The 12,447-nt window shown below is 46.0% G+C and overlaps 1 protein-coding gene across 1 annotated transcript in view; it reads left to right on the top strand.

Annotated features, from left to right (window-relative positions):
• The first annotated feature begins 990 nt into the window (after window positions 1-990).
• LOC143280473 (dynein light chain Tctex-type protein 2B-like) overlaps window positions 991-12,447 on the top strand; it is a 21,519-nt gene continuing 10,062 nt past the window's right edge. The window contains exons 1-3 of the mRNA XM_076585125.1: window positions 991-1,047; window positions 2,937-3,054; window positions 5,450-5,624. Coding sequence (XP_076441240.1) covers window positions 3,014-3,054; window positions 5,450-5,624 — 216 coding nt within the window. The 5' untranslated portion in view covers window positions 991-1,047; window positions 2,937-3,013. The remainder of the gene's footprint in view (window positions 1,048-2,936; window positions 3,055-5,449; window positions 5,625-12,447) is intronic.

Here is a 12,447-nt window from a genome sequence, read left to right as displayed (position 1 = left end):
GTGTATTTGTCTGTTTCCTGGGAAGTCGATAAACTATTTATTTCTTTGTTTGTTTATCTATTTTCTTACTCTTTTTTCTTCCCCTCCCCCTTTTTTTTCTTTTATTCCTTCCTTCTTCCTTCTTTTCTCCCATCTTTCTTTCCACGTTCACATTTTATGTTACACCACAAGTCGAAGAGTTTTTGAAACAACTGGGAATTCCTGCAGGATTTTTTTCCGGTCAACGTATCTGTTGTTGACGCGGTTATGTCTAGGCTGTTATGTGTGTTATGACAAAATGGCGGGAACCTGCCTTCATTTTTATTGGTTTAATTTTGGTTTTTCTTATGAAATCTATATTCATACCAATTACAAGACGGACAATTCATATTTTGCTGGCAAAAGTTAACAATAACATAACATCATGCAGCATTTACAAAAGCAACTTCGATAATCATCGCCACCAACTCTCCACCATCCAGGAACCCAATTGCAACTCAGAAGCCGAACACTGAGATTACAACACTCCCGCAAACACAAAAAGAGAACCGTATAATCCATTCCAAACCAGAATACTCTTTGGATAACATCGGAAAATCTATATTGAAACGCTATCAATCTGTGTGGGTCAGTCAAGCTTTGACTTAAATAAAATAAAAAAAAATCTGACGAGTTGTAAAGTGTTCTGATTCGGAGATCACAAATAGTTCTCGGTTTGGAGTCTGACTGAGAATCAGTGAATTCCGAAAAAAAGAAGAAGAAGAAGAAAAGGAAAAAGAATTGGAACTTTCCTGGCGACTTTATCATTATTATCGTTGTTGCTGTTATCATCATCATCATCATTATTATTATTATCGTTGTTGTTATTGTTGTTATCATCGTCATTATTATTATTATTATCATTATTATTATTATTGTTGTTGTTGCTGTTGTTGTTATCATTATTATCATTCTCATTATTATTATCATTATTGTTCTATTTATATATTTATTGTTATTGTCTTTTTAACAGGAAACTCACGTCACCTGCAGAATATTTCGATTCAGCCACCCCCACCCCTCACCTTTGTGAGTATGCGAGCACGTCTGTGTGTGTGTGTGTGTGTGTGTGTGTGTGTGTGTGTGTGTGTGTGTGTGTGTGTGTGTGTGTGTGTGTGTGTGTGTACGGTGTTTCATGGGATGATAGATCTTGAGGTCGTGAAAGTGGGGGGGGGGGGGGGCAAGGGGAGGGGAAGGAACATTTATGAAAAGAAGCAGAAAAAAAAGAAGGAATAGAGAATAGAATAGATGGTGAAAAATCAATGGTGTGCCTCCCTCCCTCAGAGGTTGGGGGGGGGGGTGGGGGGGGGGGGGGGGGGATAGGGAAGAACAACGTTTTTACGAGGACACAAAAACAGGCCCAATCCGTTAATGGAGAACTTGAATCCAACGCCATGAATGGGTGTGTAACCTGGCTTAAATGGAAGGGGAAACAAAATAAAGCTTCAGTTTGACCTGTGTGTGACAGCCTGTGTGGTCAAACAGATACTAAAAAGGAAAATTGTAGGGAGAAGGAAAGGGGGGCGTGGGATAGAGGATTAGGAAAACAACAACAACAACAACAACAAACACACACACACACACACACACACACACACACACACACACACACACACACACACACACACACACACACACACTCTCTCTCTCTGCATACATACATTTTAACATACATGTGTATACATACACAGACAGAACTCGGAAAGGTGGCGCTGCACTTAAATCGGCGCGCTCTCTCCTAGGGAAGGGCATCCCGAATTTCACACAGATTAATCTTATTTGTTGTGTGGCAAAGGGTAAATACATATATCATACAAATTACAAATTCAGTACAGGCTTCAAGGACCCATATCTGCAAGGTGGTGTGTTTTGTTCGCTTATAGTTGACTTCATCAAGTTTTTGCGCCATATACATATTATTACTAGTAGTAGTAGTTCTTTTTTAATGTATTTATCTTTTCTTCTTTTTTTCTCAAGGCCTGACTAAGCGCGTTGGGTTACGCTGCTGGTCAGGCATCTGTTTGGCAGATGTGGTATAGCGTATATGAATTTGTCCGAACGCAGTGACGCCTCCTTGAGCGACTGAAACTGAAACTGTTGGTTTAAACATTTTTAATATCAAGAAACAAGGTGCAATACAGCGTTCAGTTAAGAAGACTTGAGCAACAACAAGCATGAGCTTATATCGTGCTCGTTCATATGTAACGAGCAATACACAAACGCAATGGCGAAAATACACACATAAACTGAAACTGTTGTGTCCTAGGGAAAGGTACTTAACTCTGACTCTCCCGGTCACTCTCCACCCAGGTTGTGAACGGGTGCCTGATTTCGGTCGGGGGTAGGGGGTGGGGAGGTGAATTAAAAAGGGCGGAGGGGAGAGGTTTGGGTGGCCCCCCCCCACCTTCCTATGACATGACGAGCCCCTAGACACGAACCGTGAGAGGCTTACAGGACCTTTAACGTTTTAAACCCTTAAGTCGAACGGACCTGCGTGTTTTTAGCATCTGAGTTTCTCCCCCCCCCCCCCCCACCTCCCTTTTCCTTTTTTCTTTTTTTACCTTTAATTTGCAGCGATTCTCGGTGCTGTCGGGATGGGGTATTGTAACTTTTCGTTCGCTTCGCGTGCGCCCTGAATGATTGACAGGCTGTCTGTCGGGGGGAAATCAACGAGTTGTGTGGGCTGGTGAGCCGCGCAGTTGCCTTCTTTTTCGGAATTTTGTAAGATGTGGGGTGTGTGTGTGTGTGTGTGTGTGTGTGTGTGTTGGGGGAGGGGGGTGTCAGTGTGGTGTGTGTGTGTGTGTGTATATATGTGTGTGTATGTGTGTGTTCCTCTCTTTGTGTCTGTCTATCCCTCTTTCTCTCTCCCTCTCCCTATCCAGTTGGATCAGTTGTGCACGTGTACTTATTGCCTGTAGGAGGAGGCAGTGAGAGCACGGGAGGAAGAGCGGGGACGGACCGACGTCACTGCAGGAGAATTTTTTTTTTCACAGACATGAATGCCGAGTCAGAGCAAGACAGCGTGGATGTGGTCAGGTGAGAGATTTGATTGTTATCACCTGATTTGTCGGGAGATTTGTTGGGCTGCGCGCGCGCGCGCGCGTGTGTGTGTGTATGCGTGCGTGCGTGTATATGTGTGTGTGTTTAGCTGCCTGTCTGTCTGTACCATGTATGTGTATATGTGTGTATAAAAGTGAAACGGTAAACCTGCTAAGAAAATAAATGAATTCGTCTGGAGGGAAAAAAAAGGTGTAAAAGAAGGAGTAGTTAACATTCTTTCTTTTCTTTTTCATTCATTCATTCATTCATTCTTTCTTTCTTTTCTTTCTGTCTGTCTGTTTTTCGTTTTGTCCTAGTTTATTTCTTCTTTTCTTCTCACATCAAACGCAAAATGTTTTTTTCCATGCTAATATATATCTTCCCAAGATAGCCTCCCTTCCTTGCCTCTTCCTTGTCTTCAGTTTCACCAGTTTTAGTGTTATGCATGCGTGTGAATGACTGGTGGGAAAGCGCTTTGATTTGTCTCTACACAAGATTCAGCGCTGTATAATAATAATAACGATGATGATGATGATTATTATTCTCGATTTAACTGCTCGTGAGTTTAGAATTGATTAGTATGTTACGGGTAGTATGTTACGTACGGTTGCTGCAATAGTATATTACGGTTGCTGTAGTAGTATGTTACGTACGGTTGCTGCAGTAGTATGCTGCAGTTGCTGAAGTAGTATGTTACGTACGGTTGCTGCAGTAGTATGTTACGGTTGCTGCAGTAGTATGTTACGTACGGTTGCTGCAGTAGTATGTTACGTACGGTTGCTGCAGTAGTATGTTACGTACGGTTGCTGCAGTAGTATGCTGCAGTTGCTGAAGTAGTATGTTATGTACGGTTGCTGCAGTAGTATGCTGCAGTAGTATGTTACGTACGGTTGCTGCAGTAGTATGTTACGTACGGTTGCTGCAGTAGTATGTTACGTACGGTTGCTGCAGTAGTATGCTGCAGTTGCTGAAGTAGTGTGTTACGTACGGTTGCTGCAGTAGTATGTTACGTACGGTTGCTGCAGTAGTATGCTGCAGTTGCTGAAGTAGTATGTTACGTACGGTTGCTGCAGTAGTATGTTACGGTTGCTGCAGTAGTATGTTACGGTTGCTGCAGTAGTATGTTACGTACGGTTGTTGCAGTAGTGTGTTACGTACGGTTGCTGCAGTAGTATATTACGTACGGTTGCTGCAGTAGTGTGTTACGGTTGCTGCAGTAGTATGTTACGTACGGTTGCTACAGTAGTATGTTACGTACGGTTGCTGCAGTAGTATGTTACGGTTGCTGCAGTAGTATGTTACGGTTGCTGAAGTAGCATGTTACGGTTGCTGCAGTAGTATGCTACAGTTGCTGAAGTAGTATGCTGCGTACGGTTGCTGCAGTAGTATACTACAGTTGCAGCAGCAGTATGTTACGTACGGTTGCTGCAGTAGTATGCTACGGTTGCTGAAGTGGTATGTAACGTGCGGTTGCTGCAGTGGTATGTTAGGGTTGCTGCAGAAAGTATGTTACGAGTAGTATGTTACGTTCAGTAGCTGCAGTCGTGTGTTACGAGTAGTATGTTACCTACGGTTGCTGCAGTAGTATTTCATGGTTGCTGCAGTAGCATTGTACGGTTGCTGCAGCAGTATGTTACGAGTAGCATGTTACGTACGGTAGCTGAAGTAGTATGTTACGTGCTGTTGCTGAACTAGTGTGTTACGTGTGGTTGCTGAAGTAGTATCTTACGTGCGGTTTCTGAAGTAGTGTGTTACGTGCGGTTGCTGAAGTAGTGTGTTACGTGCGGTTGCTGAAGTAATGCATTAGGTGCTGTTGCTGAAGTAGTATGTTACGTGCGTAGTATGTTACGTGCTGTTGCTGATGTAGTATTATACGTACGGTTGCTGAAGTACTATGTTACGTACTGTTGCTGAAGTAGTATGTTTCCTACGGTTGCTGAAGTGGTATGTTACGTGCTGTTGCTGAAGTAGTATGTTACGTGCAGTGTTTTACGTGCTGTTGCTGAAGTAGTATGCTACGTGCTGTTGCTGAAGTAGTATTTTACGTGCAGTGTTTTACGTGCTGTTGCTGAAGTAGTATTTTACGTGCAGTGTTTTACGTGCTGTTGCTGAAGTAGTATGTTACGTGCTGTTGCTGAAGTAGTATTTTACGTGCAGTATTATACGTGCTGTTGCTGAAGTAGTATGTTACGTGCTGTTGCTGAAGTAGTATTTTACGTGCAGTGTTTTACGTGCTGTTGCTGAAGTAGTATGTTACGTGCTGTTGCTGAAGTAGTATTTTACGTGCAGTATTTTACGTGCTGTTGCTGAAGTAGTATGTTATGTGCAGTATTTCACGTGCTGTTGCTGAAGCAGTATGTCACCTACAGTAGTGGGTTACGGTTTGCTGCAGCCCGGTGGAGGTGGTGGGGTGGATGGGGGTGTCCGGGCCCAGGACGGCGGGGCCCCGGTGGACCTCCATGTTCGAACCTTTCTCGGGCTGGCAGCAGCCGGAGGACTGCACAGGGAGGGCGGTGACCACCTTCGCCTGTCAGCCCCGGGAGGCGGTGTTCTCCCCGACCCGCAGGGTGGGTGGTCGGTCATGGTTGGTGGGGGTGTGGATGTCGGGAGGGTGGTGGTGTGTGTGTGTGTGGTGTTGTAGGGTGTATGTGCGTGGGTGTGGTGGGTGGATGGGAGTGTGTGGGTTGTGGTGGGGTAGGGTTGTGTGTGGGGGATGTGGGTGGGTGTGGTATGTGTGTGTGTGGATTGGTGGGTGCATGGGTGAGTGTTGGTGGGGGATGTGTGTGTGTGTGTGTGTGTGTGGATGGATGGATGGGTGCGTGGTTGGTGGGAGATGTGTGCGAGTGTATATATTTGTATGTGTGTGTGTGTTTGTGTGTGGGGAGGGGGGGAGGGGGCGGGGGGTGCGTGCGTGTGGATGCATGTGTTTGTGTGTGTGTGGTGTGTGTGTGTGTGTGTGGTGGGGATGGATGGGTGGGTGTATGTGTGTGTGTGGTGTGGGTGGATGTGTGGGTGTATGTGTGTGTGTGGTGGGGGTGGATGGGTGGATGTATGTGTGGTGGGGGTGGATGGGTGGATGTGTGTGTGGTGGGGGTGGATGGGTGGATGTATGTGTGTGTGTGGTGGGGGTTGATGTGTCATTATCTGTCGCTATTTGTCTCTTGCTGTCCTTTCTTTTTCTGTCTTTCTCTGTTTCTTTCTGTGTCTGTACTTCTGTCTGTTGTTTTCACTCAGTATGTGACCACGCGTTACTGAGTGTGAGAGAGAAATACAGACCGACAGACAAGGCACACACACACACACACACACACACACACACACACACACACACACACACACACACACACACACACGTGCGCGCGCGTGGAGAGAGGGGGGGGGGGCACGGGGGGTTGTGTGTGTGTGTGGGGGTGGGGGTGGGGGGGGGCAGATGCAGTTTCTGTTATCTGTCTCCACACTCATTTCAGTCAATTTTATCATGGACGACTAACTCTCTGGGAAACACGTGAAATCGATTTTCAACACAGACGCAATAATTCAATTTAGAGGAAGAAAAAAAAGAAGGGGGAAAAAAGTTTCGGATTATCTACACACTACGAAGCGATTATTCCTTCATATGTTTGTGTGTGTCATCGATATTTCGACGGTAATGGTAATGAATGGAAGAGAGAGAGCGATAGAGACACAGAGAGAGAGAGAGAGAGAGGGGGGGGGGGGGGGTGTCGGTGGGGGGCTGGGCTGAACGGAGGGAGAGAGAACGAGAGTCATGTCGAAACGGTCAGTCCAATTTCTCAAAATTAGTAGGCGTCACTGCGTTCGGACAAATCCTTGCACGCCACACGACATCTGTTTTGCACGTGTCTGACCAGCAGCATAACCCCACGCGCTTGGTCACGCCTTGGGTGCATGCAGGTATGGATATTTGTGTACCTATCTAGAGTACATTTCTTCTGCCAGAGGACAACACTGTCGTTGCCACGGGTTCTTTATCAGTGCGCCAAATGCGTGCTGCGCACGTTACCTAGGTTTCTCGCCTCATCCCAACGACCAGACGTTCAGTTTGATTTTTATTGTCAAACTTGGGAGAAAAGTGTGGAAAAGGCTAATCACTCTTTCCTGTCATCGCCATGGACAAATCCTATTTCTGTGATGCGTGCGCACGCGTGTGTGTAGGTGACGGTGTGCGCGCGCGTGCGAGCGTATGTGTGCACGCGCGCGCACTGACGTGCGTATTATCCTCAGAAGCTCGTTTGTGAATCCATCCTGTCGGCGCTGACAACATAACATGATGATGTAAGTCTTGTTTCGCTGACAGAAAATCGATCCTTTTTTAGGGGGGTAGGGGGAGGAGGGGGGGTGGCTGGGGAAGGAGTTGGGGGCGGGGGGGGGGGGGGGGGGGGGGGGGGGGGGCGTTGTTTTCTTTGTCCGGGATGGTCGTGACTAAAACAGGCCGGTGCTTATGACATAATATTATTATTATTATTGGGGCGGTGTAACAGCCAGGAAATGACTCCACGCGCCGTTTTGACTCCTGGCCCAGAAACACCCCCTTTGGAGTTATTAACGTCATAGCTGGCCATTTTATTCACTCCATCTCCCAGGTCAACATATATATATGTGTGTAGAACTCCTAGTGCCTGAACCCCCTTTCGTGTTTGTACGCAAGCAGAAAATCAAACACGATAGTTTATAGATTCTCTAATCCATGTCAGCGTTCGGTGGTTTATGGAAACAAGAACGTACCCAGCATGGCTGCCTACATGGCGTGGTAAAAACGGTCATACACGTAAAAGCCCACTCGTGTACATACGAGCGATCGTGGGAGTTGCAGGCCACGAACGAAGAAGAAGAAGAAGAAGAATTCACTCTGCGCACGTATCCATTGGGATATGTTTATTATTCCTCCACCTACATAAAAAGGTGTTACGATACATTGTGTGTGTGTGTGTGGGGGGGGGGGGGGGGGGGGGGGGGTCTAGACAAATCTTGAAGGGGTCATTTTTGGGGCAGAACTGGAATTCCATTCCTTGTGCCCCCCTCCCCCAAAAGAACTCCAGAGAAGTGATATCAAAGTAACTCCCATGGAGTTGTTTTGGACTGGCAATATTTGTCTGGGTTTTTGTTGTTGTTGTTGTTTTCTGTTTCTTATCTTCCTTTCCCTCCCACGGGCAAGTGCCCGCACTCCAGCCGCGCATACACACTCACACACCACATACAGGCGCACGCACCAACAAAAACATCACTTTATTTACATGACTGCCGTGGAAACCAAACATCGTCCCCATGCATCGATCGTTTCCTTCAAGGTGCATCGGTTTTGTGCGACTGTGATAAATCAGAATTTACCTCAGGAATGATTATATAACTAGTTTCGTCGTTTCTTTCTTTCTTTTGAACGTGTCAGAGAACTCCGCCAGAAGAAAACACACGCCGTTGGTAAAACACGTTAGGGAGGAGTTGGGGGGAGGGGTTGGGGGTGCGGGCAGGGTGTAGAGGGAGGAGTACTGATGGTGAATACCTTGTCAAACCAGTTAGTCCGTCACATTTCGGCAAACAGCCGCTCCGTTCTGATTATGTAGACTGGTCTTCCCTCCCCAAAGGGTTAGCTGACAAAAGCTCCGTAGCGCTTCAATTCTGTAATTATTGTGGAGGCACCGTGTGGGTTTTTGCAAACCCCATCAAGCATTCCTGTCCCGTACTTTTTTGTTTGGTTGGTTGGTTGGTTTTATTGTCGTGTGAGGCTTGCTTTCTGGGGTCTGAAGAAAATAAAAGGGAGCTTCCTGCAGGGACCCCCGCTGTGTTTAGTTGTGGAAACATTGTTCTAAATTGTGACGAAGGCTGAAGATGCAATGTCGTCATTGCTCAGTGTTGCCACGCACGCTCACAGCTGACGTCAATGGTAACGTCAGTCACTGTTTAAAAAAAAAAGAAAATGAAAAAGAAAGAAAGAACAAAAAAAAAAAAAAAAAGAAGAAGAAGAAAAGGCATCTCGATTTTTGTGATAGCATTGGTCTTCCAGGCGGAGAGGGGGTTGGCAGATGATAATTGCTATCTGTGGATGTAAACCTATTTATTTTCGGTGTCGACAGACCGTGAACATCACCAGTCATCCCTGACGGGCCGCAGTAGCCCAGGTGCTTGAGCGTTGCCTTTTTCTTCAGTTCGGGGGGGTCCTGGGTTCGATTCCGGTAGCGACGTCTGGTCGGGTAATGGTGGAAGTCGTTCTTTCCGATCTCCCAGGTCAAAATGTAGCTTATGCAAATCTGTTATTGCCTCAGCTCAGTCCCTCTCTTGTGCTCACATATGCTGATGCTCAAATACGCGCGTTAAAGATCCCGCGATCCATTTTTTTTTTTTTTTTTTTTTTTTTTGCGGGGGTTGTTTGTTTGTTTGTTCCCCCCCCCCCCCCCCTCCCCTCCCCATCATCTTGCCAGTTCAGTGGCATTATTCCCACGCCGCTCATTCCGAGTCCCACATACGCAGCCACACCCAGTTTCATCTGTTGCACTCACAGTGTCGACGATCCACAGGGAGCCATCGGTGTGAGGGCACCGGATGCCCACACGCAGGAGCAGGCCCTGCACTGCTGCTGAGTCACTTCAGTGGTGTGCAGTTCCGGCGTCTGTTCAGATTCAGCTTTGACATGACGCCACCTACCGCGGTTCTCAGGCATGCATGCCATTTTCCATTCCATTCCATTCATTCTCCTGCCCGGGATGGGCGTAGAGGAGACATGAGGGACGATTCCGTAGTCAGACGACGCCATCCGGTTCTATCTTCTGCCTGTCGTATCAGCGTAGCGCTATCCATATTGGTCCATTCCTTGATGTTGTCCATCCAGCATTTGGCTTGCCTCCCTCTTCGCCTACCACCCTCTAGCGTTCCCTGCAGAACTGTCTTTTGCAGTGAATTGTGGCGTGTCACATGCCCGAACCATGACAGCTTCCTCCTTTTGACCACTGCTAAGAGTGGTTCCAGTGGACCCACTAGCATAGTTATTTGGCTCTTGACAAAGTCATTGGTCTTTCTGTCCTTCCATGAGATTCCAAGCAGTCGTCTGAAGCATTTTGTCTCAAACGTCTGGACTTTCCTAGTAGTCTCTGCTGTTAAAGTCCAACTTTCACATCCATACAGCAGTATGGATAGCACCAGGGATCGGTACAGTTTGATCTTTGTTGGAAAGCTGATCTCTCTGCTCTTCCAAATCTTGCTGAGCTTAGCCATTGCTGATGTTGCGATCGCTATCCTAATCTTTATTTCAGTTGTTGAGCGACCGTCGTTTGTGAGGGTGGTGCCGAGATAATTGAAAGCATCCACTTCTTCAAGTTGTTGTCCGTTCATGAAGATTTGAGCTTGGGTGTTGGTTGAGCTGTTTACCAACACTTTGCTTTTCTCGGTGCTCACTTCCATTCCGTATGCATCTGCTCTTCCTTCTAGTCTCTTGGTGAGGTCTTGTAGTTCTTTGTTGCTGCCTCCTAGTAGATCTATGTCATCTGCGAATCTCAAGTTGTTGATGATTCTTCCTCCTATGGAGATGGTAGAGTGGAAGTCATGGAGGGTTTCGCGCATGATGTTTTCTAGGAAAAGGTTGAATAGTACTGGGGAGAGCAGACAACCCTGACGGACACCGACTGTGGTCTTAAAGTATATTCCGATTTGGTTGTTGAGGACTGCGCTGCTGGATGTCTTGTACAGCGCCTGAATGACTTGGGTGAGACCCTCCTCGATGCCAAACTGTCTGAGTACCTGCCACAGTCCATCATGCCACACCCTGTCAAAGGCTTTCTTGAAGTCTATGAAGTTGTGGTTGCATGCCACCCACCCCTAAACACTAGTGGACTATGGGTGCTAAACACCGCGGGGGAGAGGGGAGGGGGAGGGGGTAGCGTGGGCGGGGGGTGGGGGTGGGGTAAATCTGGAGGGGGTGAGCGGGGGTAGGGGGGGGGCGGAAGGAGGGGGGTAAATAGTCGTTCACGTAAAAAGGCCGTGCACTCGTCTCGAACGAGGGAACGTGGGAGCTGCAAACTTCGAGCACAATAGGGGGATTTTTCACTGCTCAGGTGTTTAGTTGTCTGGGTCTAAACATACACACACACACACACGCACGCACACACACACACACACACACACACACACACACACACACACACACACACGCACGCACGCACGCACGCACGCACACACACACATGCAGGCGCACGGACCAACATAATCATCACTATATTTACATGACTGCCGTGGGAACCAAAGACACAGTGCATCGTTTTTATTCAAGGTGCATGGGTGCACCAACCAGCAAACCAACCAACCGAGAAAAAAAAAACATATTTAAGAGAAAAAAAAACACGTTTAATTACAAAACTTAATTGTGTTTGTTGTAAGTCAACATAGTTTGTATTCACGTCATGTTTCATTTCCGAGAGTCATTGTTTAGTGTTTAGTTTTCTTCACGAAATATGGATCACTCTTTATTTTTCTCAATTTATTTCGTTTGATTGGTGTGTGTGTGTGTGTGTGTGTGTGTGTGTGTGTGTAACGAGACAGCGTGATTTATGTAATCATAATGGTAGTTCAGTCCAAGTATGCCGATAGGCGAAGTGAGCATGCAGGACTTCCTTCTTGATTAAAAACAAAACAAAACAGTCCAATTAGATATCTTGGGTTTTTTTTCTCTTGCTGATGCTCAGTCTCATGCAGACATGTTCCTGTTCACGTGTTAATTCTAAGTGACCTGATTTAAGAGAAACGAGAAAAAAAAAATTCTTTCCAGGATGGAGTTTTCCTCGACTGACGCTGCACATTATGAATTAACAAGAATTTATTGTCGGGAATAGAATAAATTCATCGTGCATATCAGATACCTTGACACGTTTTAAAGTATCTACAATAGTCCATACCTTCTCAAGATCTTCAGCTTGACTTGCCCCAGAAAGGCAGGGTTATCTCGTTCGGTGAGAGTTATTGGCCTGTGTTCTGTGTGCCTGACCCTTGAGTCCGTTTCTTTCATTTTTTTCTATCTTTTTTTTTTTTACGTTATTTTGTTATTATCATTATCATTTTTATATTCATTTATTTATTTGTCTATTTATTTATTTGTTTGTTTATTTATTCATCTATATATTTTTGCATAAAACACTGTAGGCTGGTGTATTTCTGAACTAATCAGTCTCATGCCGTGGACATCCGGCTCTTAATGTGATCAGGTAGCTCTGTTCGCAAAGCTCGGGGGTATCGTTAGGAAAAAACAAGAGAGGCAAGGCCTTCAAGACTCACTTGTGATACACTTTTTAAAAAAATCCAAGCTTTTTACGTATTGAGTATAATTTCAAAATGTAATGTTTAAGATGATAAAGATCAGTGTAAAGCAAACTAACTCCCCTAGCATTAATT

This window comes from Babylonia areolata, chromosome 3 (assembly GCF_041734735.1).
Source record: "Babylonia areolata isolate BAREFJ2019XMU chromosome 3, ASM4173473v1, whole genome shotgun sequence".
Classification (NCBI taxonomy): domain Eukaryota; kingdom Metazoa; phylum Mollusca; class Gastropoda; order Neogastropoda; family Buccinidae; genus Babylonia; species Babylonia areolata.
This window is presented reverse-complemented; position numbering and strand designations above follow the sequence as displayed.